Genomic DNA, 25,135 nt, shown 5'->3' with positions numbered 1-25,135 from the left:
CTTCTGGAGTCCACTGATGTTGTCACTGAACTGGGATTTCAAGATTTAATATCATTACAAGTTAAATGTTACTGGCTGCCTTCAAGTGTTACAAATATTTAAGCATCCATGGCTTACAGAGATGCTCATTTCCAGTTGTTTTCCTCACTCTTGTGCCTTTGAACATTCAGAGTAGCTGTGAATATTTTAAGTCCTTCCATCTTTCAGATGTAGCTGTACTTTAGCCAAAAATATTCTTGCTCTGGTGTGTGTTTGCTGTAACCCAGCTTTGAAACTGGTGGGGTGGAAGCTGCAGTTCTCCTCAAAGAGTTCTTGTACTCTTTGCTAAACTCTGCCTCACTGAGAATGCCTTTTTACATCCCTTCAGAGAGTAAACAAATACCATTTCCTGGCATTACTGGCATAGGGAAGGAAGGCTGTCCTGTGAAAAGTACCTGAGAAAAACCAGTCTGCCTTAGGAAAGGGGAGAAATACTCCTGGAAATCCTGTCAGCACTAAGGGGATGTCTTTTTAAGTAGTGATTTGGTTTTATTTGTTTGTTTTTTTAAAGTGAAGGGACAATGCTTCCTTATTGTATTTTTGTGTCACTTTCGATGGAGGACCTTTAAATGCCCAACTTTAGCATAAAATGCCAGCTGAAGGCCAACAGGAGGAGAAAAAAATCAACTGCAAAAGTCTGTGTAGATTGTCATCCCCCTGCCTCAGGCTGTATTGTCACAAATGTTACAGCTGTGCCATCAAAGTTGGTTGCTCCCGTGGGGATCTCTGGTCGTGTCTCTCAAGGGAGGGCATTCTAAAGATGTTAACCTGGTGAACCAACTGAACCAGGGACTTCCAGGACCCAGAGTTGTGTGCCCACGGGCTCACTGATGCTGCTGGGAGATCACTGGGTGTGACAGGCAGAGGGGATGCAAATTGCTGCATTTCTTCGGATTCTCACCTAACTTGTGTGAGAAATTGCTGAGTCGGGGCTTTTAAGTCCTATCTCTGCTTTCTGTGTTATCTGACTTGTTGAAAGGCCTCCTTCAGAGGGGTTTGGGCTTTCTCTTGACGATATCAAAAGCAGGAAGTGACTGGTGCAAGTTGAGACCTGTGGCAGCCAGAAGCAGAAACTTCACCTTTTGTAGAATAGAGTGATTTAAATGTCTGACTTGAGTTTAGATATGTCCAAAATCAAGTTATTTTGTTACTGCTGAATAGTGTTTTAGGTTATGGCAAGAAACTAGAGTTGCATCCACTCTTTGTGGGTGTGTGCTGTGTTGTTGGGAAGGTTGGTGGCTCAGCTTTGAGGTGGAAATAACTTGAAAATACAGATTTGGGATGGCTGTCATCTAAGCTGCTTTGTTCTTGTACTTGCATAGACTGGAGTAGTGTTTGTGGTGGGACAGGGAGGAGAAGCTGCTCTAATCTCAGGTTGCTTCAGCAGAGTTTGACAAGTTTTACTTGTGACAATTTGTGATCGATGTGTCAGGTTTTAGATTGTATCAGCTTGTGCAGATGCAATCTGTATATTTGACCAACTCCTTAAGTTTTGTGTGCTGATTTTTAACAGGAAAATGGTCTACACAGGCATAGGAATGATGCTGTTGATTGTACTCTATTCCTGCACCCTCCAAGGTATTTGTGGAAGAGAAGGGGTTTGAAATGATGTAGGAAGGAAAGGTAGGAACTTTGGATAAATATATGTAGTAGTTAGAGACTGCCTTCTGCTTAGTACACAAGACTTTCACTTAGGTTTGGATTAGAGGAATTAACTTTCTAATTTACCAACATGATCACACTCAGTAGGATGTCTACCAAGAAACATAGCTGGGATTTTTGGCTTCTATCAGTACCTGGTACTCTTTGGAAGATAGAGAGGAGCTCAGCTGTGAAATGGCACATTGCAGGCCGAGAGCTCTCATGTCTTCAAGGCTGACCTGCTTGTTTTCTCTCCTTTGTCTCTGCTGTAACTTCAGTAGTAAGTTAAACCTCAAATGAAGATGATAAGGAAGTGTAATCACCACTAAGCTTAGGAGTTAAAAAAAAAATACAGGTGTGTTTGGCTCAGTGTGTCTGTCATACTTGAATATGCACAAAATGTTTATGCTGTCATTTTAATTAAAAAAGTGTCCCTGATAAAGCACAGACTGCAGCACAACATCTGAGGTGTTTTTCTTAAAAATGAACAAGGTATGCCTGAAACTTTCAGGCTGTTATCATGCAGCTGTGCAATGTAATAAATATTGCCATGTTAGTCATATGCCTATGGCATATGCTGTCCTTGATATATGAAACAAACAACACCAGACTGCTTGAAAATTCAGTGTTAGATGCTTTATACCCTCCACTTTCTAACTAGTTAAAATAGACATTTCATAGAAAATAGTTGAAACTTTGTTAGTAGGTAACTGCAAGTTTGGTGATTAGTGTTTTCAGCCACTTCCAGTTCTGTGGAAGAAGTGTGTGTTGCACAGATCAGTGTGTGTTTTCAGATTGCAGGACACGGTATCTGCGTCCCAAAATTGTTCTGCCGGGAGAGCCTTCAAATACAAATTAAACACACGAATAAATGTTGAAAAACTTAGAAAAAAGAGTCAAAGTTAGTGCAATTAATTTAGCATCTTTGATAGCTAATGGGGGTTGGAGGTGCCAGGAGATAGTTGATGGGAGAAAAGATGTATTTCAAGACATGGGGAATTAGAGGTAGTAAAGATACTCGTATTAGTGGAACATTTCTTTGTGCATTAATCATGTGTGGGATGGGGGTGTGCATGCTCCCAGCTGAGCATCTTTAATTAACAAAGCAGGTATAGGACTAAGAGAGGCTGCCAGCTTTATGAAATACCTACATTTTGTATTTGCTATGATAACATACTGTGCTGAGGGGTGGGAAGGAAGAAACTGCTCACTTCTGGTCCTACATGTATTTCCCCCTCTTTCCTTATGAGACTGTCTACTTCTTATTCTTTTATCTTTCCTTGAAGTCACTCCATTCTCTGTATGTATTCTACTCCCATCTTGTAAAGAGAGTTATTCTGCCTTGCACTGTGATGAAGGTGCCCTCTCTTGTTAAATATCCTTTTGTTTGTCTTCCATACTAGTGCATTTTATTAAATGGCTTATAGTAAATAGTATGATGTGGAGTAGTTCTGGAGCGTCTTACGGATATTTTTTAAAGTAAAAAGAAACTCTGTTCTTCTCCAATATATTCTGTATCAGTCTGTGAATCCTTACAGCACATCAGAGCAGCAGTTTGGCTGAAGGTACCAAAAGACATTGAAGAGATTTAGGCAGCATTTCCTGGGTGATCGATTATTGACAAGGAATTCAGGCTTTGACAAACCTGGCCATGCTATGACCCTGGGAAAAACACTTTATTAGTGTCAACTTGTTAATCCAGTGAACTGTAGCATATGGACATAGTTACATTTGTTGCTTGTGCAAGGAAAGTGTGTGGGCAGCCTGGGAAAGATGAGGTGAATATCACTGGGGAGGTAAAGCAGGAAAATGGCCTGGTGGTACTTGCACAGACGTGAAGGAAGAGAGGAATTTGTAGTAGCCTTCTCTTGTCTGTGTCAGGATTGGTGATGGTGAGTTCTTGTCTGGCTTGAAATCAAGACTAAGTCTGGCATCCTGCTAGATAGCCCTTGAAAGAGCTCTAATGTAAGTTCAGCATCTTAACCTTCTGCATTCAGGTTCTTGGGATACTCATTTGCCTTTCCCATTCTCTGTAATTTCCATGTACAGTGCCTTGTTCCCACAAATCTGTTTGATTTACTGAGTGCTGGAAAGATGTGGATGTGCAGAGTGGAGTAGACACTTGTCAGTGAAGTGTGCCATAAAGTTGTTCAATTCTTTTATAAAGCTCTGTCTTTTAACAACTTTTTCCATGACTGTAAAAGTTTGAACCTCCCTGAAATGTTGTTCTGTGTAGTTAACATGAAAGAATAGCTCTGAGCACTGTAAAGTCATGATCCTATCAATGGTAGGATCAGCTTAAAGACAGCTTAATCCTGAGCATTTAACAGGTGTTTCTTGGGGTGTGCCTTCCCTCTGTTCAGCTTTACACACAACTTCTGTTTCTCTATGCAGATATTGGGTAGGTAGTTCAGTTCATGATGTCATACCCGGTAAATGCCTTTAATTGTGCCTGTGTCAGTGATTTGGTATGTATATTGGAGCTTGCTCCTAATGACGTCACTGTAAGGTCTAATGTAAATGCATACATTTATTTTGGTGGTAATTCCAAGATGCCACTGCTTTGAGGGCTGCCCAGTTTAGAAAACTTCACTGTGTGTTAAGCCCTTTGTTTGTTGTTGCGCTGTTCCTGTGATAGCTAAGGATCTGTATGCAGATGCAGTGCTGAGGAAACCGGAAACTTAACCTGTTTTAATTGGGTTTCTTCCTCAACAACTGCAATTACACCATTTCCCAGATGGTATCATGTGACGTAGGAATCTTGCTATGCATTAGGCCTGTGACCTTTTTTGTGGAGCATTTGGATAGAAGTCTTTATTTGGGAGGGTGGCAAAACCTGCTGAAGACAGTGCAGGAAAGGAGACCTCAGCATCAGCCTGAGTCAGTGCCAGGCATCAATGAGCAGAAAAAACAAAGGAAAACTCCTAAAAGCCTCCTGATTTGTCCAGAACTTGTCTAAATTATATTTTGCAGCTGCAAAAACCTGAGACTCATTTTAGGTAAGTAGAGAACAGATGAGTACTCACCCTTCCGCCTGCCCTTGGAAACATAAATTATTTTTCTGAAATTGTTTTTATTTTTGAAGTGTTTTTCCTTAAGACATGCTAGTGTGAGTGAACAGGCTTCTCAGCTTTTGATACTTCTGTGTGTAGACTAGTTTAAAGCTGAAGCTGGATATTATCAAAATGAAGACCCAGTCTCCTCCCTCTTTACCTTGTTTTCAAGGTAGATCTACATAATACTCTTAGACCTGTAATCTTGGGTTTATCTGTGCTGCACTTCTCTAATCTGCATGTACAAGTCAACTGTTTTTTGTTTTTTCTTCCAGCACAAATTTCTGTGAGATCTAGTCCTGAATTTTTTCAGTTTAGAGGTTAAATAAAGTTTTGTTTGTTTGTTTGTTTTTGACTCCCCCCTCCCAGTTGTCTGGAAGATTGCAGAGATTATCTCACGTTAATTTGGGCTGTGGGTGACCAAACTATGTTTTACTAGCCACTGAGCTCGCTAGGTCTCTGTAATTTAAGACAGCTTGGCAGAAGTTGCTGAGGAACTTGGCAGGGCTCAGGCAGCCTGCCATGCTGCAGCTTGGGGCTTGTATTGTCTAACAGGCTCTGCAGGTAGGACACGGCTTGGTACCGTATCACTGTTTGTCTTGTGCTATTGCACTTGGGTTTGCTGGAGGGCTGTGTGTGCCAGATGCAGGTGAATGGCAGACTGCAAATAAGGCACCATCTGCTCTGTGGCGTTAGAACAGAGTGCAGGCTTGGGGTGTTGTAGCAGGAGGTGCTGCATTTGGGCTCGGGGGTTGATGTAAAGGGAGCTCCGCAGCTCAAAGGCAGCTGGGCGTTAAGCACTGGGCAGGGCAGATTGGGAGTCAGGGATGATTTTGGATACTTCTTGGTTTACTTACATGGCAATAATGAAATCAAGCTTCTAAATTGAAACTTGCACTAATAACTGTTGTTTGTTTGTTTTTTTCCCCCACTGGTAATAAATGTGCCTTGTCCCAGCTTTGCTGCACCTGTTTGCTTGGTCTTAGCTTGACCACCTGCCTTGTAACTTTTCTTCTCCTCTGGCAGTGTCACTGATCTGTTCTTCACGAAGGATTCTGTGCTTTCATTCACGTCTCAGAATGCAGAAGGTGAAAGTTTCTCATCCAAATTCATTCCTGTCTTCTGAAGAGAATCTTCTCCTTCGTTCTAGCCAGGCAGTGTGTGGTTTTTTTATAATGTTAGTGAAAGGTTAAGCCACCATACAGATACTGACTTCTGGTTTCTACTGAACAAGGAGGATGGGTAAGCTGACAGTGAAGGTCAGATAAGATTTTACTTTTATGGCTTGTGATGGTTTTTATTGGGAGTCTGCAAGAAATGAATTCACAACAATTCACTCTGGGTACAAACAGCAGAGTTTTGGTCAGAATTTGGCTGCTGGAAAATATGTTCCTTTTCATTGGAGAGATATGAATGCTTTTGTTTAATTTTAGAAAGGAAAAGAACCAAGATTTCCACTGCTGCTAGCAGGCTGGAACCACACCTGTTTGAGCACAAGATAGAATTGCATATTGAGACTCTGATAGGGTAAACGTGGCTTGTTAGTAAGGAACAGTAGTTTTAAAAGTTCCTGTAGAGGTGAAGTCAAACTCTCGATGTAGAATCTGATTTGGCAGAGAAATTTCTCTCTGTGACAGAAATGTGCAGCAGAACAACCTTAGAACACATTTGTTCCTCACTTTTACTTTCTTTGCCATTGCTGTGCTACAGTGAATAAGACCTGCCAACAAAGAGCTGAACTTAATGCATAGCTGACTGAAAAACCAACATGAAATAGAACACTGAATTCAGACTGAGAAGCTACAGGTGTTGTAAACATGAAGATATTTTCTCCAAGTGTTGAGTCCTGGCCCTCTGCCACCGAGAGAGCATTCTCTTCCTTCATTAATGAATTCGAGTCAAACCATACACTGGAGGAGAACTTATATTGAACTAGTTTGGGCATGTTACAGATGGTGACATGGAAGGGTAACAAACTTGGCTTATTTGGAGAAGAACAACTTAATTATTTGAATTTTTTTATAAGGGCAAATTCTTTGAAAGAAGTTGCCAATAAATGTTCAAAGAGATTATTTTTATAAGTAACTCCATTACTGATATACTCAGAGAGGAATACTTGCTGTTGACAACACTTATAATACACAATGCAAAACTATAGAGGAGCAAGAAAAAAATTGAAATGCTTTCTATTTTTCCTAACTCCTCATTTGAATGAGGATCAAAGATCTGAATGACACTTGTGGTGTTTCACGAACCAAAGAGTGACATAAATTGTAGTATTTCTGTTCTTGATGAACATAAGAGAAACAAAACACTGAGGTGGCAGACCTGAAGGCTTTCACTATCCCAGTGTTAGGTAGCCCCCTTTGCCAGCTTGCAAGAACTCACTTAAGATCTAGTCCTGGTCCAGTTTCCCAGTGCATGGATATGGTGATTTCCTTTCCTTCAGTGATGAATGAAGCTGTGGATTCCTGTGTACCACGTGCTGGGAACACCAATTTTACAGTCAGACCTGAGCCTGCCCGTGTATCCTGTGCAAACATATCCAGAACAGAACATCAGCAGGTTTCTTTGGTTCCTTTGAGCTATCAGATGAATGGAGATGTTGGAACTTTTGCAGGTGCTTCTTTTTTCGAACTTGTGACCCTCCAGACAATCCATAGGCTTCTTTTGGTTCTTGAACTGACAGGTTGTTGTGCTGTTGGCTGCCAGTGGCACCTGTACTTCTCTGTGATTTGGAGTAGTGTCCAGTTTGCTGTTTCAGCTTGACTTTTCCACAGTCCAGAAGGACTCCCTGAGGTTCTGGCTGTGGCATTTAGGCCTATCCACTGTTGTATTGCTAAGGGAATGATCAGTGTCAGTTCTTGGTAAGCTTCATGGAACAAGTTTTACGCTTCTTCTGGGTCACCGAAGACATCTCCAGTTTGTTTTTCCACACCAGGTCCTGTGAAAGGTCTCTGCAATCTCAGGCTTCAAATTCAACTGACCTGCTTAGAGCAGAGGAGACTGTTGGTCTTCTGAAATTCTTAATCACTGTCACAAAACTGTTTTGATCAACACTGCAGCATATGATGGCATGTATTTAGATCTTCCCTTAAACAGTACTGGACTCTGACATCCTCAGACTGTGCTCTCAAACCACCATGTCTTCTGCACAGGGATCTTCCAGTCCTTTCCCCAGGCAGAAGTCAGTAGGTAGGGATGCTGCTTTTCTGGCTTGGGATCATGGCATGTGTGACCTGTTGGATCTCACAGTCCCAACAGCCTGGCCATTCCTCTAGCAAATAGTGTTTGCATCATTTCAGCGGCGTTTTCAGTGTGCTTATCTCCTGTGGGAACTTGTAACTCTTCAGTTTCAGGTGATGAATATTTGAACTTTCAGTTAGCAGAATAGTTCCCCCAATTCCAAGCATGAGATCACAAATGAAAGGTATTTTTGGCTCTTCCCCTTTCTCTTCCCAGTCTTTGTCTGTGTGTCATTAGAGACACGTAAACATAGACGCAGTTTAGAGACTCTAAGCCTCGTGGTTTCATCCTTTCAGGTTTGAAGCCACCTGTTTTACTGATTTTTGTGAAGGTGACCTTTGGCATCTCCACTCTCTTGGCTGGAAGGCTGGGCAAGATTTAGGCTTGTGAGAGACTGGGTAAGGGCAAGCTGATTCCTAATTCATCAGGGCCCAGAGGCTGCCATAATCTTCTGATGGCTGTTTGTTGTAAACAAAGTCACAGGAATACAGGGTAGCTCCCATTCCTTTACTGATTTATTTTATTACTGTTTTTTTTTTCCTTTTGAGTCTGTAGCTTGGGTGTATTTATGGCCTCCTGGTATTTGAGAAGTTTGCCACAGTATCCCTTCCTTTCTTTAGTATGTGGGGTATTTTTGAAATGGTTAAGAAATGCTTCCACATGAATGATTGTAGAGTAGCTGAATTAAAAAGAACTCTTCCACTGTAAATGAATCTTCTCTTGTCTTCCCATCAATAACTTATTAATGTCTTCAGAGAGAGGTGACAAAAGTGAGGCAGTTCTTTAAATCTGTAGAAATTCTATGCCTGAGGGGTAGAAATCGATTTCTTCACAATCAGAAGAAAACCTCCTTGATACCTACTTGTCCATCTTGTTAGCAGTGAGGTAATGTCACAGTATTAGGAGGCTGTACAGGCTTGTTTGTCCTGAAGATTCTTCTGTATGTACTGAACTTGCTCTAGTGTTTGTGCATGCAGTTGTGTGTGCTGTCCTGCAGCTGAGTATCCCAGGGTTTGCATGAATGCAGCTGCACCTTGCAGCTCAGTGGAGAACATTGCTTTCCCTTGCTTGTGCATAGAAAATTGCTGTCTGGAAAGAAGGGAAGGCATGATGAGAATTTAGGAAATGTTGCAGAAAATTTTCCTAGGAAGTTTTCGGTATGTTTTTTTATCTACTCCCTAAATTCTTCCATGAACTGCTTCTACAATTAGAAGGGACGAGAGCCTGCTAAATTGAAAATGCAAGCTTCTGCCTGCATGGAGCTTTGACATGAAATTTATGTTTCAAGGTGAGACCTCACTGGAGAAGGAATGGAGCAGAGTGGATGACTACTGAGTTTGGGGAGTACAGCAAGGAAGACTATGATGTCAAAATCAGCTGCACAACACTGAGTTTAAAGCATTTTTCTGGACTAAGAACTCAAGCTGGTGAAGTAGTAGAAGTAATTGAATGAGTACTTGCAAGTGCTTGCTTGTAAGGCAGGAAAATAGGTGTGTGTGTCAGCAGGTAAATAAGGAGAATCTTGTGAGCAGTGAGCAAAAATGAGGTGCAGCTGTGAGATCAGTTGAAAATGAAGTAGATCTAAAACAATTCAGCAGTTACTAAACTATAGGCAGTAAGTCCTTCAGTTTAGTTGCAATTAAAGTCTTAACTCTTGAATGTATGTTTGTATATTTAGAATGTTGTTTCTGTCTTGAGTGACTGGATTTATCACAGAAACAGCTGAACAAGGAAATTAATGTTGTCTACACCAAAGTAAATGAATACAAATCCGAAGTCTCAGACGTAATATTTTCTGATCTGTCCGCCAGACTCGGAGTTCTGGCTGGCAAGATGTGCAGCTTGCTGGAAGAAAATGTTCTGAACTTAACAAGGCACATAAACATCCTCCTGCCATGTCCTTCTCCCCTCTTCTTTTGCCTAATACTGACCTCAGGGCAGTCAGTCTTTGCAGTTTTGAGGCATTGGGTTGCTGCAGCAGCATTAAATAATAAGGCACAGGGTTTTTTGGGCCAAGGTATCAGAGAGAAAATGTGCTGACCAGTGTATTGAGGTCAGCCCCAAGCAGATAACAGGTATAATAATGGAGCATTATGGGCAGAGGTGCTAGACATGTCCTGAAATGTTCTGGAAACTGAAGTGAAAGAGGCTGAAAGGATTCTTGCCTTACCAAGATTCTTGCAAAGAACTTAAAAATCCAAACAAACAAAAAAACCCAAACAAACAGGTTTTAGGACTCACACAGGTAGATTAGGAGGCTCCTGTGAAAGAGCTCAGTTCATTTTTTACAGGTATTGTTGCTGGTTTGCCTTGTTACTCTGTTAGTGGCCCCAGAGCCCACTGGAGTTGTTCAGTTTTCCTCTCTTTTCCTCTCTGTAGCTTGTGTCACAGCTCCATTCCAGCTCCCGGTATCCTTCAGGGAGTGATTAGGGTGTTAAGTAAAAGCTCATCCAGGCTTGTTGTGGAGTTGCCTGTTTCCTCTGTTTGCTTCGAAAACATGGAAGAGTGTTACTCATTTCCTGTTGGCTTTCCCACTGGGATAAAGGCTCCTGACAAGTTAGCAGGTAGTTTTTGTCTCGAGTTCCTGTAGAACCTCTCCAGGCAGTCTCTTGGCTGTCCATCAGCTGTAGTGTTTGCAAGAGGTGTGTTAGGTCTGCAGAAATTAATTTGAGTTGCTTTCCTGTACAGTGACAAGGATGACTGTAAATAATAATCAAATAATGTTTGCTACAACCCAGGGACACTCTGCAGGATAAAAAGCATTGGATACCAGTGCTGTTCCATGGCTTCAGGAGATCTGTTGGGGGTTTATTTGAAATGCTGGCTTTTGGAATTCATCCTCACTCTAAAGAGTCTGCTTACAATGAGAGCATCTGTGGGCCAGTGCTTTGGCATCGTTACAGTTGGGAACACGGAGTCAGGAGACATTACCTAAAGTGGTTTGTTTGCAGATCACTTTATGCCAGAAGAGGGCCTGAACTGAAAAATTCCGAAATCACAAAGTTAGTCAACAGAAGCACGGAGATCTGATACACAGTTGTAGCTTGTTCTTATTGATTGTGGGTGTGGGGAAGAATGTTCAGTGTAGCTGAGGAGATGATCTTAAAATCTGTCAGGGCTGCAGTGGCACATTTGGCTGATCTCTACTGGCTTGCACATTTCCTTTAAATTAAAGTGTGCAAAGATGGGAAAGAATAAACCAAGTGCTTAGAGTGAGACTCACATATGGAGGGACAAATGTGAATGAGAGCAGTTCAGATTTAGGAACCTCAGGGCTCCTGTGGTTCCAGCATGTGGAAGACGCAGTTGTGAAAGGATCTCTGTTACTGGACTGACTGGGCACATGGTATTGTGGGGCTTCAGATACTTGCAGTGAGACTTAAGTTAGTGTTTTGATGTTAAAGGTCACAGCTGAATCATGAAGCAGCGTTATATTAAAAAGCAAACTGGGAGTCAGATGGTAACAAGTACACAATAAGAAACGCAGTCAAGTTGAATGGTTTTAATACAGAAAATAATTCTGGACATTATCTTGACTTGACAGATGCCTTACAGGGTAAAACAGCTGTCGTTTCATTCTTCTACACAGCTGAAAATATCGTGTGCATGACAGCACATTGTGCTGCATAACTTCTAAGCACAGCCTTGTTCAAGTGTCTGCCTAACCCAGTGCTGTGGTGTAACCCCAGCCAGCCGCTCACTCACTCCTCCACCAGCAGGACTGGGGAGACAATGGGAAGGGCAAAAGCCAGAAAAGTTGTGAGCTGAGATGAAGACAATTTAGTAGGGAAAGAAAAAGCTGCTCATGCAAGCAAAGCAAGACAAGGAATTCCTTCGCCGCTTCCCAGGGGCAGGCAGGTGTTCAGCCATCTCCAGGAGAGCAGGGCCCCATGATATGCAATAGTGACCATCATTCCAATATCCTCCCCTTCCTCCTTCTTCCCTCCACTTTATCTCCTGAACACGATGCCATGTGGGCTGGAATATCCCTTTGGTCAGTTGGGATCACCTGTCCTGGCTCTGTCTCCTCCCAGCTTCCCATGCACCCCCAGCCTCCCTCCCAGCGTGGCGGTGTGAGAAGCAGAGAAGGCCTTGGCTCTGTGTAAGCACTGCTCAGCAAGGACAGAAACACCTCTGTTATCAACCCTGTGTTCCACACAGATCCCAAACATAGTCCCATACTGGCCACTAGGTGGGAAAGCGTGTGGCTGAGCTGGCAGAGCTCTGGGTGAGCACTGCTCCTTTCAGAAGGAAACCTGCTGGAATGCACACTGAGGTGGGACAACAGTTCTGTGGACACCATTTTGTGGTAGGACAGGACTAAAAGTTTGACAGGACAGAGTTTCAGCCTCGGTTGACCTTTTACAGGGGGGGCACACTACTCCTTTTAGAAAACAGACAAAATGCACCTCATTTCTGATAGTAAAGAACAAGATTTTTTTGTTCATTTGAATACAAGGGAACAAAAAGAGAATGCACAGCAATATTTGGCAGTGCCTGTGGTGGACTTCAGTGACACCCCCAGGCAGGGCTGGAACCTTGGTGAGTTTTCAGCCTGGTTAATGCTGGGCTTTGTTCCTTGCCTTGGTATTTACAGAGAATGCTGCCACTTCCACTCTCCTCAGCTTGACTAATCTGGCTACCCCAGCAAGCTGGCAGGATTTCCAGCTATTCCAGGCCTTTTCTGTTTCATTGGGAATCTTTTTGTGCCCTAAAGTATAAGAAGTCGTAGACTAATGGTGCCATGTATTACTGCAAAGCTTTAAACCTTCCTGTCAGTGGGAATATTGGTTATGATGAAGGAGCTGGAAATAATTGTGAAGGTGGGAAGCTCACCTTTGGAGGAGGAGGGTTTACAGCTTTCTTGGCTCTTAGTCATCAAGACTTCTAGCTCTAAGGTTCATCAAACTACTGTGTTTTGTGGGGCTGTGTATTTTGTGCTTTACTTACATTCTTGTAAGTTCCTAAGCAGAAGGTAAAAAACCAAAACAAACAAAAACAAACCCCCAAAACAACAACAACAACAACAAAACCCACAACAAAGCAAAGGTAGAATTGACTTGTTTGTCAGTCCTACTTTCTGCTTTTGCTGCTGTGTGGGACCTCACAGTGGAAAGAACATGAACAACTTTAAAAAAGATGATTTTGACTCTTGTGATACGGGGGTTAGGATGGGGAGCAATTCTTCTGCCTAACTTGTTCTTATTTGACTCTTGGAGCTTACTTAAAATATCTCTGGTATGCGAAGTGTGAGCTTTTAGGTTGTGTTATTACAGTGTAACAGGACTGAATCTGAGCTAGCAGAATCCTGATCAGTAATTTCTTGCACTGTGCAGGTGTCTTGATGATATACATGTTCCTTTTAGTGTGATATGTGAGGTAATGATTTGCATAATACCAGTTTATGTGCCTGGGTTCTTCTGGCCTGCAGTAAAACTGCATCACTCGGGATTCCTTCTGACCCCCACCCCTTCTTTGTTCAGTTCTGTAGGCCCTTTCAGAGAAATAAGCAATTATAGTCAACTGTTCACTGGCTTTACTGACAGTGCCAGATCTGGAGAGTTACTTCATTGGAGACATTTGAATTTGAATCTGCAGCTGAAACGTTTTAAACTTTTCTCCTGGCAGACTTGTTGCTTGCTGTGCTATTGATATAATAGATACCAAATTGCCATATAGACTGTTGTGTTCTTAAACAAGAACACACTTCTTATGGCTATTTTTTCACCTGCAAATAACCTTTTCTTACCAGATTCCACAAAATTAGAAACAGTAGAACTGGATTTGCCTGTTGTGGTCCTGTTGCTATGCTCTCTACCTGATAATACTGAGTTAGCACAGCATACAGGAGTCACCTCTCTTCACTGAGGAATTAAGTGAGGCTTGTTCTTGAAATACCTCTGTTTCTGAGGACTGCAGCTGGGTGTTAAGTAGTTTCTCATAAGTAATTATCAAAGTATCTGTATATCTGTAGCAGTCACAAAGCAATTCCCAAAGCAGTAATACAAGGCCATCATATTGACTAGTTTTTAAAAATAATTGTGTGCACTCATTAGTCCTTCTGTCTCAAACACCTTTTCCCACCCATTAAGCTCTTGTGAGCAAGAACTTCTTGCTTATTTAGCTAGATCTGTTTTCCTAAATTGTTAAATATTGAATACTGTTGCTCTCTATCAAACACTGAGTTTTTCTTTAGTGTTGATAAACACAGGTTCTCCTAAATTACATTTATCTCGTCTCTACACAATTCCAGAAGCCTACCAGAAAAGAAGCGTGTCATCACAGAGTCATTGAGGAGTTTGGGTTGGAAAAGACCTTTAAAGATCATCTAGTCCAGTAGGCCAACTGTATGCTATATATACCTGAAAGTGGTTGCTCTTTATGAAAGTTGTAAATGTTCTCGAGGAGAATCTTGGTCCACGTGTCTTTTAACTAAAAATTGTTTAGGGGTTTTTGTCTGAAGTTTTTGCTTGAACAGTAGCATTTGACATTTGCCTCTGGAGGCAGGGCAGTGAGTCTTCATGCCACATGTCTTATGACTCTTTCTCTCTTGCCTTGCAGTGAATGATAGTGTCTAGAAAGGGTATGTCCCTTCAGGAGAGAGGTGCCAATGTCCAACCGGCCTAATAACAATCCAGGGGGGTCACTGCGACGTTCACAGAGGAACACTGCCGGGGCCCAGCCACAAGACGACGCAGTAGGAGGAAGGTATGATTCTCATCTCTGTGGTTTTTTTTTTTTTGGTGTTTGAAAGTAAAATCGCTGTGATTTAATTAGAGAATGATGTTTTCCACCCTGCAATCCAAGCACTGAAATTGGTGTGAAATCTTTTCGCCCCTGAAATGCTCTTTGTGCTGTTACTGTGGGGGGTGGACTCACTACTAGACATGTTCAACCAGAACAGCAGGGGTAGATCTATGGGGGGAAAAAGTGTAGCTGAGCTTTATTCCATAAATCACAGGTAGTAGCAAATTCCTTCCCTGATAACAAAAGTATGTGGAGGGGGGGTGACAGGAAGAGTCTGTTACTGGAAATCTGGGGAAATCTGTGTTCCTATTAAAGGAGACTGAGTAACTGGTACCACTCTGTTCCTTTTGCACTGCATATTAATCCTCTGCAGCTTTTGAATAATTCAAGAAATCAAGGTTTGCCATCCTGTAAAATGCCTGATCTAGTGAGCAAGTGGACCAGGTTGTATTTGTTCTGCAAGTGGTTGCCTCTACAACGGAGAATAAAGATTCTTAAAACTTTCCTGTGGATGCTTGTGTAACTATTACCATGAGTGAGTGAAGTCTGTGTGGATAATTGTTTTATTTTGTTAAAATACTAGTCTAATGAAGAAGGTTATAGTATGATGGTAGGCAACATCTGTCTATATTCTGCTCCCTCAGACGTGTTACTGGTGCAGTTGTTTGAGTATGTGTACCTGTCCTGCCTGTGTCTCCTCCCTGCCTTCCAATTTCCTTGCCAGTGGGACAGTATGGAAAGCAGAGAAGGCCTTGGCTCTGTGTAAGCACTGCTCAGCAAGAACAAAAACATCATGGTATTATCGACCCTGTGTTCCTCACAGACCCAAAACATAGCCCCACACTAGCCACTGGGAAGGAAATTACCCCAGCTGAAACCATCACAGGCACAAAAGAATGCTTTTGTTTTAAAGCACAGGGCTATAAGATTTAAGGAAGATGAGGTGTATGTCTTACTGGTGTGAAGTCTAACTGAGAACAAGCTGAACAACTGTTGAACGGGTGGAGGCGACCAACTGTTCTTCTGAGGAACTTCTGGGAGAATAATTCAATCTGAAAAATGCAGCTTCACTTGCACTAAACTAAGTCCACTGTGCAAATGGACAAGCAGACTGATAAACACAAGGATTCTCTCCTGGACTAATGTGGCATAAGGAGGGGGAAGCTGCTGCCTTATGCTGCTGATTATTTTGTAAGCTAGAATTGTTTTTCTTTTAACTGAGGCATACTGAGCCTTTCATTCCCTTCTGTCCATTCTGTGTTGTCTCTGAATCTCAGTGGATGTTTAAGGTAGATATTGCCCTACCAACTCTTTCCTGATACAGTGAGCTTGATCTGGGGTGAATCAGCCTCTCCCTAGAATAAAGAATTAGAGGCAAGGGGTAGGGATTCCTCTTCAGGTATCTACCACCAATTCAGATTTTATAGCAGGATGCCAGGGAGAAGCTGGACAGTGAGTCAGCCCAACAGAGCAATTTTAGGGGTAACACTTTCAGAAAAGTTACTCCTGCATTGTTTTGGTGCACTGTGATGTTACTTGTGCTATCACACAATGGTTCAAGATGCAGTTGTCTCAAATGGCTGAACTTCTTCCACCCCTCAACAAATCTGTGAGTCAGACTTCCCTGAGCAGGAGTGTACTGCGCTCTTCAACTGTCTTGAGCCTTTATAAGAGCCAAAACTCCTTGCTGAAGTGAAGAGGATGGGAGAAGCTTAGAATCTGAGTCTCTTTAGAACAGGACTTCCCCTGCCTTTCCATCTCTGAACAAGCATTTTGGGCTGGCACAGCATATAAAAAGGCCTGAATAAAGCACACTGGTTAATATAAAGTTTATAGTAATTAATCACCTTTCCCTGTAGTCAGTCTCCCCTCTTTGAAGAAGCTGCTGGGCAGCAGTGGCCATGGCACAAGGACCGAGGTCAGATCCATCTCTCAGGTCCTTGGAAGTTTTGTCCATGGCATGGCAAGAGACAGGCTCTCAGATAACAGTTGCTTTTTTCCTGCCTTTAGACACAAACTCAGGGCTCATCCTCCACTGCATCTGCGTGCAGTGGGATAGTATGTTCCAGTTCTGCTGCTCAACAGTTTGTGGGAGGGTCTAGAGCTTACAGCTGGATGTGTCATCATACCTTGCTGTGCTCCAGTGACACACACTGCTTTGGCTGCTGCATTAAAGGAAATCTAAACAAAAAACCAACATACCTTGTCTTATGTAAGGGTTTTTTGGGGGGCTTCCTGAGACACTGAGTTTATTTCCAGCTTTTTTTGCCTTTGTCATCTGTAAAGGGAAACTCTTCAGTTTCAGCTGTAAAATCTTTAAAAATAGAATAAACAAACTGTGGAAAGACCAGTTTCAATATTATGTTCATGTTGTGCAAATAGCTCTGAACTTGGGATACATCTATGTTAGTATTTGAGTTGGAGCTAGGAATGTTCTGTTGAAACAAATCAGTCATCCTCACCTGCTGTGCTTTGGCTAACATCGTGGAATGGTCTTGGAGCACTTGAACTGGAATCTTTTTGGATGAAACTGAACTGAAAGTTATGCTCTATAGGAGCAGTTCATGTATTCTGATCTCTTGGGGTTTTAAACTGGTTTGCTTTGAAGTAGAAATCATTGAAATGCTAAGATAGTGGACACTGATCCTTAATGACAACGATCTTGCTTTACAGATTTTCTTCTGTTCTGCTGTACAAACAGTAGGAGATTTTATTCAGCTGCTTTATTAGATCCACGTGCTTCTTAAAAAAAACACACCAACAAACAACAGACCAATACCCAAAGATGAAAAATGCCTAAACCTCACACAGAACAGAAAAACTACTCTTGCAGAGCGAATTAGACAGTAATGGGAGTCTGTAGGGGGTTGTTGCTTCATGCCTAAAATTAGCCACAACGTTTGTAAGCAAAACTCAAGGGCCACACCTTCTGAAGTGTTGGAGGTTACTTCACTTTGGTCATAGATATGCAATCGTAGCCCTTCGAGCAAGGACAAGTTTTGATACTGTCTGAACTTGTGTACTTGATTGCACTTCTGCTTTGTATAAATAGCTTTCTAAATGGTGGAAATGCAACCAGCTTTTTTTTTCGTGAGGCTTTTGTGTGGCTGAGCTGCTTGCATTTTCAAAATACAAATGAAGTGACCAAAACTTTTACAGATTTAAGCTCTTTTTTTTTTTTTTTTTTTTAAACTTTGCTCATTGAACTTGCTGAGCAGCCACTGTCCACTTGCATAAAAACCTTGGAAATTCCAAGCTTGTTTATGGTCTGTTTTAACAGCAGAATCTCCCTCCTGCTGCATCTAATATTGACAGATTGGCTTCACCTGGAAGCACCAATGCAACCCCATTTTCCTCTAGGCTGGGCTTGTTTTGTGTCACTGTAGCATCACTACTTGCAGTTAAAATGAGCAGGGAAAGCCTGTAATGGTTTTCTGCTGGAGATTTACAGGCAGTTCCACACTCAACTCAGGAACTTGATGGGAGCTTCGAGTGTTTGATTTTTAGAGATGCATTTGTTTAAAAATATGAACAACGATACTTGGCTCACACACAGCATAGAAAGATAGAGGCTGTTTATTTCCAATTTGTGCTGCAACAATGACGTGTGCTTTGCTCCAAAGAAGAAGGGGTTGTGTGTTTGACAGGAGAGAGATAAACTGGTGAACTGGTGGAGTGTTGTTCCTCCCATGTACACACATAACCCAACTGGCCTTGGTGAAGTTGGACTAATGTGGTTCTTCACTCTCTTTTGTCAGCAGTGATGCTGAAATAACTTTTTGTGCTTTGGATTGCTTTCGGCTCTTGTAGGTATTATACTTCTTACTGGCTTTACTACCAGTTTGAAAAGTATTCAGTGTAATCCTCCTAATTTAGGTTTACTGTTACGGTGGCACCTTCCTAACTGTGCCCCACGTACCCTCATCTGAAGTGTCTTTTCTGGCACTTTCCCCTGCAGGATGTCTCTGCAGGTTTGTAAGGAAGCAACAGTGATCCTGAAGTTTCCCTTTGCAGCAGCAAACCCAAGAGGAGTGGGAAGCAGATGGCCTAATGGGAGCTTTCTTCCTAGGGGCAGGAGAAGGAGGTGGAAGGTACTCACTGGCGCTTCCTGAACTGTGTATCTACATTGTTGCCGTGTGTGCTGAAGAATTGTGCCCTTGTGGCTCAGCTCCTGGTGCTGCTGTGCCTTTCACTGGGAATGGCAGCCATTTGGGACTGGTATTGTGAGGCACACAATAAGATCTTCTCTGCGAGTGGTGCAGTTGACTGTTCCTTGCAGTTGTGATCAATGTTGCACTGTATTGGTATGGAGCGATGGAATTAGTCCCATATACTAGAACTTGTTACTAATGCTGCAAAAATTATTAATATTTTATTAGTAGCGTTAAGTGCCAGTGGTGCTTCTGTTTTAACCTGCATATGTTAGCCTTATGGAATCTTTAGGAACAGCATTCTTTCAGTAGGATATCAATTTGACATAAAAGACTGCTATGCTGTTGAGTTGTGTGTGAAAGTAGGGTACTTCATAAACAAATTGTAATGATTTTTGGAATGTAATATATACATGTTTGCCTGCATATGGGATGGAAGGCTAAATGATAAATGAGATCCTTGTTGGCTGCAGGTAGGATGTTGTCATAAGCAGAGGAAACGCTTCTGTCGGTTATACTGCTGTTGTTCTGAACAGGACTGGTTTTGGACCAGTGTTGATAATATGTTAAGCTGTTAAAAACTTACCTGAGACTTGTGAAAAACTAAATTTAATGTTTGTGTTGGTGGGGAAGACAGGTGGAGTATTTCTGTGGAGAGCAAATAGGTGTTTTTCTAAAGCTCTCTCATCTGTGCTATTGCTTTTTTTTTTTTTTTTTTTAAATCTCATTTTTAGCAGAAGTAAACGGGTGGTTAGTTTCTGCAGACTAATGTTTGGAAGTGTTTAATAGCTCACACTCAGCTGCTGAGGAAAATGACTTAGATGAAACACTTTGTTTATTAACTAACTTCAAAAGGTACTATTTTTTTTTTTTTTTAATATGCACAGAGTAACTCTTTGAGAACAGGTTCTGGTTGGTTCTTGATGATGGTTTTGCTCAGGGCTGACGTTTTCCACCATATTGTTTATATAACACAGGGAGCTGAGTGGTGGTTTGCTTGTCAACTTCTGGCTGTGTGTTTCTGAAGCTGGAGGTGTTCCTGTGAATGACAGTGTGTGTCAGCAGACAGCTTTGCCCAGTTGAGTGAAGCCTTGGAGGGGTTTATGAAACTGTCTTTAAGATGGGGGCAGGTGGAAGGAAGACTTAAGGACTCTACAAAACAACACCTGAAGGTGCAGCGAGAGCTCAGTCTTTCTGGACCTGCCCCTGAGAGTGGACAAGGACAAACACGAGCTGATAAATGCTGACCTTATCATTTTTCATCTTTAATGAGGAACTTAACCTCTTAAAATCCTTGTTGCTGGAATGTTGGTTAAAATGATGATTCTTAATGAATGATGCATTAGTGGAAAAGACTAAAGAGCTTGTAATGGTAAATTACGAGTGGAAAGCCTTGGATTGTGGACAAGAGTACAGGTAGTTTACAACCTTAAAAAGAATCAGCCTTCCAGCTGCCCATGGATCTGTCATGGCCCTTGATTGTTCTCCAACCACTGCTCTTTGTGTCGAGCTTTACAGACTATTTGTTATGCTTTTGTATGTAAGTTTTTACTTTTTTAAGGAGACCTTAAACAAGCTGTCACAACCTCAGTGTAAATTGGGACGATGACACTTGCTGGTTGGTGTATGGTTAAAGTTTTTACCTTAATCCTTCAGCCTCTCCAAGTTGTTTGGCTTCTTGCTATTGTACAAACCATACAGAAGGGGAATTAATGTCGTGTTCCTTTCCACTGACATGCTACTGCATGCACAGCTGTTGTTGTCTTGTGTACCTTTTCTTGGGAACACACGCAAGGTGAGTGATTAAACCCAGTCTGAGAAGTGAGAGAGCACAGTAGGTCTTTAAAAATGAAATTAAAAAACTTCTCATCCGTTATGAGCTCCCCGTTTGGTGCATTTCTGGACTAACCTTTCTCCTCAGTGTTTTTACTGATAGAAAAAGCAAATGCAAGGACTCTGCCTGAGACAGCCTTCATGATCCCTAGGGTATGGCTGTAGCTTTATTAGTCCACGTAAATTGGATGTTGTTATGAAACTGTATTTGTAAAACTTGTAAGAATCTGAAGGGTTTAAAGGTGACAGGGGAGGAGCCTGAAACGAGTGGAAACTCTTCAGTTCATGTGTTGCATTTATTGCTTTAGCAATATTTTAGTTGAGAAGATCTTCAGTTATTGTGTTCTGGGAATATCTAAAGCAAAACAAAAATCTTTAACCTTTTAAAATACACTTCAGAATAAGCGAACTCCGATCAGTTTAGCTTACATAAAAAAAAGAGATTCCTGCCAAGTGTAAATTATGTAATAACGTCTGTTACTCCCATAATAAAAACACTTCAAGGGGAAAATTAAATTTCACGCCCTAGTCTTTTGTTGGGAAAAGGAAAATCCAAACACTGAGGATTGGGTGAAACATTCCCAAGTTTACCTTGATGGGAGTTTGCTGTTGTGACCTAGAGATCCAACTATTTTGTGTCACTTGCTTTTGATAGTAAAAACTACTTCTTAAGGTATAATAAATTAAAACAAATTATTTGAGTATGGAGAAGATGCTGTTCATTTCATCTTTTCAGACTGTCATGCTCTTAGAAAGGTGAGCATGTGATTATCACCTGGGTGGCTGGACTTGGTACTTGTTTTCTGTGGAGGTCTAAGTTGGTGTTGTTGAAATCCTGAAGAGGACAGTGAGGCTTTCTGGTCAGTAGTAAAATTAACTTGGCTTTTGCTTCTGGATTTGTGGCATTCGGTTGGAAAAAGCTGTTAGAAAGCTTGTGGAACTGTTACTACTTCCACTTAGTCTATTGGCCTAAATTTTGTGATGTTTGGGGTGATGGGTGGGAGCAGGACCCTTAAATTGGAAGTCAGTGTTCCTCCCCTTACCCCGTAGCATTAACTCAAAGGAGTAAATAGCTGAGGGTTAATAACAAAAAAAAATATATCATCAGGAGTTCTTCAGCTTTGAAACACGTTTTTCAGCATTAATACTAGACTAGTCTGAGGGTTCATAAAGGTTAGTGGTGCTTGAGGATTCTCTGTAGGTATGAAAAGTGCAGTGGAGTTTTCCTGGTGGCAGCTGAGTCTGAAGTGTGTTCTGTCCAGGGAAGTGCAAGTGAGATGCCCCTTGCCTCAGCAATTATTTATACTGTCCTATTCTAAATGCTGATGAGCTCTTCTCTGAGCCTTGCAGGTGGTAATTCCGAGTGGCTTCGAAACTAAACGTGGAATCTGTGAAGATGTTAACTTTAATCTTAAATTTTACCCATGGTGTAGTATTATCTTTGTCCTTCAGTCAGAGCTCCTACAATGAACTGGTTTTTTTTTTGTGTGCAGCTGAAGGCTGCTTGGAAGGCCTCTTGTAGCTTATCTGTGTGAAATTCATTCCTGTCTCTGACATCACAGGTTTCCTGTCTCATCTGACTGCCTTCACTGGTAGCATGTGTTCCTTCATTCCTCTTTGCTCAGCTGTTACCACACAGCTCTCAATCCTCTGAACTGGTGGATCTGCAGCCAGAAAATAACTGGTAGGGTTGAGCTTTCCCACTGAGTGGAACTGGCTGCATTTCTGTTCTGAGCACTTGATTTTTTTTTAAACTGAAGAACAAAGATACAAACTCATAACTGTCTAAAGACTTAATGCATGGAACCTTGAGGTAGATGAGCATATATCTATTTTTGAGATCTTTGACAGGTGCTCTAGTCATGTGCCTTACTGTGCTCGCTTAATGCTTAAGTGAATAATTCAGTAATCTTGCAGATCAGAAAAATCTGAATTTATCTGCACAGCTCAGGAGTTAGGTGATGTTTTATTCATTTAAAATGACTAAATGATTGTGTGCCTTACAAAACAGTTACTGGTAGCGATTTGCAACTGCAACAAGTGATTCTTTTGAAATGCTGCTTTAATATTGGGAGCTGATACGGAAAGGTTTGTAGCTGTAAATGAATATTTGTAAATGGCCCAAAAAATAAACAGTAATTCCACCTACAGGTCTGTATCTCTATCTTGGAATCCTGATAGCTTTCTGTTTTGACTTTCTGCTGACAGGTCACATTTAGGGCAGGCAAAACATAAGGCACATAGCCCTCCTGAGAGTAGAAAATCTATTTCAAAGACACCCAAAGTGCAGTCTAATACCACTTCTGAGCAGTCCAAGGGACACTTTTCTAAAAGGTAATTGCACTTCATATTCCTTTGTTAACCAGTGTTTATCTGCACTTCACAGCTGTGTGTCATGTGTCGAGTTGTAGAGTTCTGATACAACGTATGAGTAACAGATTTGAACTAATCGAGGTGTTGCATTCGCTGGATTTATTTCAGTGTTTCGAATTCTGTTTCTGTTTTGTTTTTCTAATTCACCAACTAAGAGCATTCCATCAGTGATGGGGAGGAAACGATTTCTGCATAACTAGTCCTGGAATACTTGCAAGGTTCTTTCTCCCATTCTTCTGCCTCATGGTGGGGGAAGATTGCCCGAGGAGTTTGGAGCAATGTGCAATATGAATTGAAAGATGCAATAATCTAAAGTATGCCTGTGTTCAGAGTAATCATCTCGGTATTGCTTTGTCTGCTCTTCATATGCCTCTGCTGTTTACACTCTGGAACAGTTTCTATCATGTAGAAGAGAACTTTGCCATTTCTGTGTGTGATTCGCTACCCCAATTTCAAGACTGATGAGAAACTATCCTCTCATTAAGAGCCTTCCTTGAACTAGAATCCAGTTATGACTAGTTATGCATTACTGAACACTCCTTACTCTCTTGTGGAACTTACATTTTCAGACATTCAGATAACACCTTCATGGCTTGATTTTTGTGTTTGTTTGTTTGTTTTTTAAAATCAGTTTGATGTGTCAATATACATAAAGTAAAATTGATTCCGGTTATCTCATAATTTCCTCTTTAGAAGGCAGTGTGCTGTGCTTTTATTTTGCAATTGATTTAATTTTTATGCTAGCAAATATGTGCAGTATGATTGTTCTCACACGAGCATGTTGTGGCTTTTTTTTTTTTCGTTTCAATGTTAACCTAATCAACAGTTTCTTACGTGCAGTTGCCTTTATTAGAGAATGATGACGTTTTTCATGCAAAACTGTTAACACTGAGAGGTTTGCTGAGTGCAGCACTAATGCTGTTCCTGCTTGCTTCTACAGAGGCTGTAGTTCATCTGCTGTTTTAATACCACAACAAGAAGATCCAGAGAGAGTCAACACTTCAGAAAAGCAAAAAACGGGGCAAGTGCCTAAGAAAGACAATTCCCGAGGAGTTAAACGCAGTGCTAGTCCAGATTACAGGAGGACCAATTCTCCCAGCTCTGCTAAAAAACCCAAAGCACTTCAACACACTGACACTTCCCCGGAAACCAACAAGCCCCACACGAAATCTAAGAGAAGACACTCAGACCAAGAACAGCCCAAGTCTACACAATTGCCATCAACAAGCAAGGCTCACACCAGAAAGGGTGGAGCTGCTGGGAGCTCCCGAAGTCAGAAAAGGAAAAGGACAGAGAATCTGTCTTGTATAAAGAGTGGGTCATCAGTTGAATCAACTGGCGCTGAAGAGAAGTCAGCAAAAGTCTCCAAGCTGGCTTCAAAATCGGTGACCTCAGCCAAAGCTGGGTGTAGCACCATCACTGATTCTTCTTCTTCAGCTTCCACCTCCTCCTCCTCTTCTGCTGTTGCCTCTGCTTCTTCTACTGCTCCTCAGGGTGCCAGAGTGAAACAGGGAAAGGACCAGAGCAAGGCCAGGCGTTCCCGTTCCGCATCCAGCCCCAGCCCGAGGAGGAGTAGCAGGGACAAAGAACCCAGTAAAACAGGTGGCTCTTCAAAGTTTGACTGGGCCGCTCGATTCAGCCCCAAAGTCAGTCTGCCTAAAACAAAACTGTCCCTGCCAGGCTCTTCCAAGTCGGAGACATCAAAACCTGGACCTTCAGGACTACAGGCTAAGCTAGCAAGTAAGTTGTACTTTTGGGGAAGAATAAGCACGTGTGTTTTAAAATCAAGTCTTCTAAACAAATACTTCTGTTTTCAAGCTTCTTGGGATCTTCCTGGTAACTTGTAGTGTGTTCTGCTGAGTTTTTAAGTAAAACTGTGACTGAGACAATTGACAGCCAAAGCAGATGATTTTAGTGCAGTCAGCGTTCTGTAAACTGAAGTCGCTTCTCTGTCTTTCAAATTGATTTTAAAAATAAAATGTATGCAAAATAATTGAACGTTGTGATGGGGACATATACGTTATAAAACACTCTTGATTATATTTCTCTTGT

At 41.7% G+C, this 25,135-nt stretch overlaps 1 protein-coding gene across 7 annotated transcripts in view; it reads left to right on the top strand.

Moving 5' to 3' along the window:
- The window catches only part of TRIP12 (thyroid hormone receptor interactor 12), a 74,487-nt gene that overhangs the window by 10,161 nt on the left and 39,191 nt on the right, over positions 1 to 25,135 (top strand). For 5 of the 7 annotated variants that reach the window (XM_027900918.1, XM_027900914.1, XM_027900917.1 and 2 more), the window contains exons 2-4: positions 14,541 to 14,687; positions 22,919 to 23,044; positions 24,024 to 24,823. In XM_027900918.1, the coding sequence (XP_027756719.1) occupies positions 14,590 to 14,687; positions 22,919 to 23,044; positions 24,024 to 24,823 (1,024 nt within the window). In that variant the 5' untranslated portion in view covers positions 14,541 to 14,589. The remainder of the gene's footprint in view (positions 1 to 14,540; positions 14,688 to 22,918; positions 23,045 to 24,023; positions 24,824 to 25,135) is intronic. The other 2 variants (XM_027900920.1, XM_027900919.1) reach the window with 1 other exon arrangement.

Source organism: Empidonax traillii, unplaced genomic scaffold (genome assembly GCF_003031625.1).
Source record: "Empidonax traillii isolate 1590-97213 ecotype Southwest subspecies unplaced genomic scaffold, ASM303162v1 scaffold755:size778197, whole genome shotgun sequence".
Lineage (NCBI taxonomy): Eukaryota > Metazoa > Chordata > Aves > Passeriformes > Tyrannidae > Empidonax > Empidonax traillii.
Note: the sequence above shows the minus strand (reverse complement) of the source record. Positions and strands in the feature narration are given on the sequence as shown.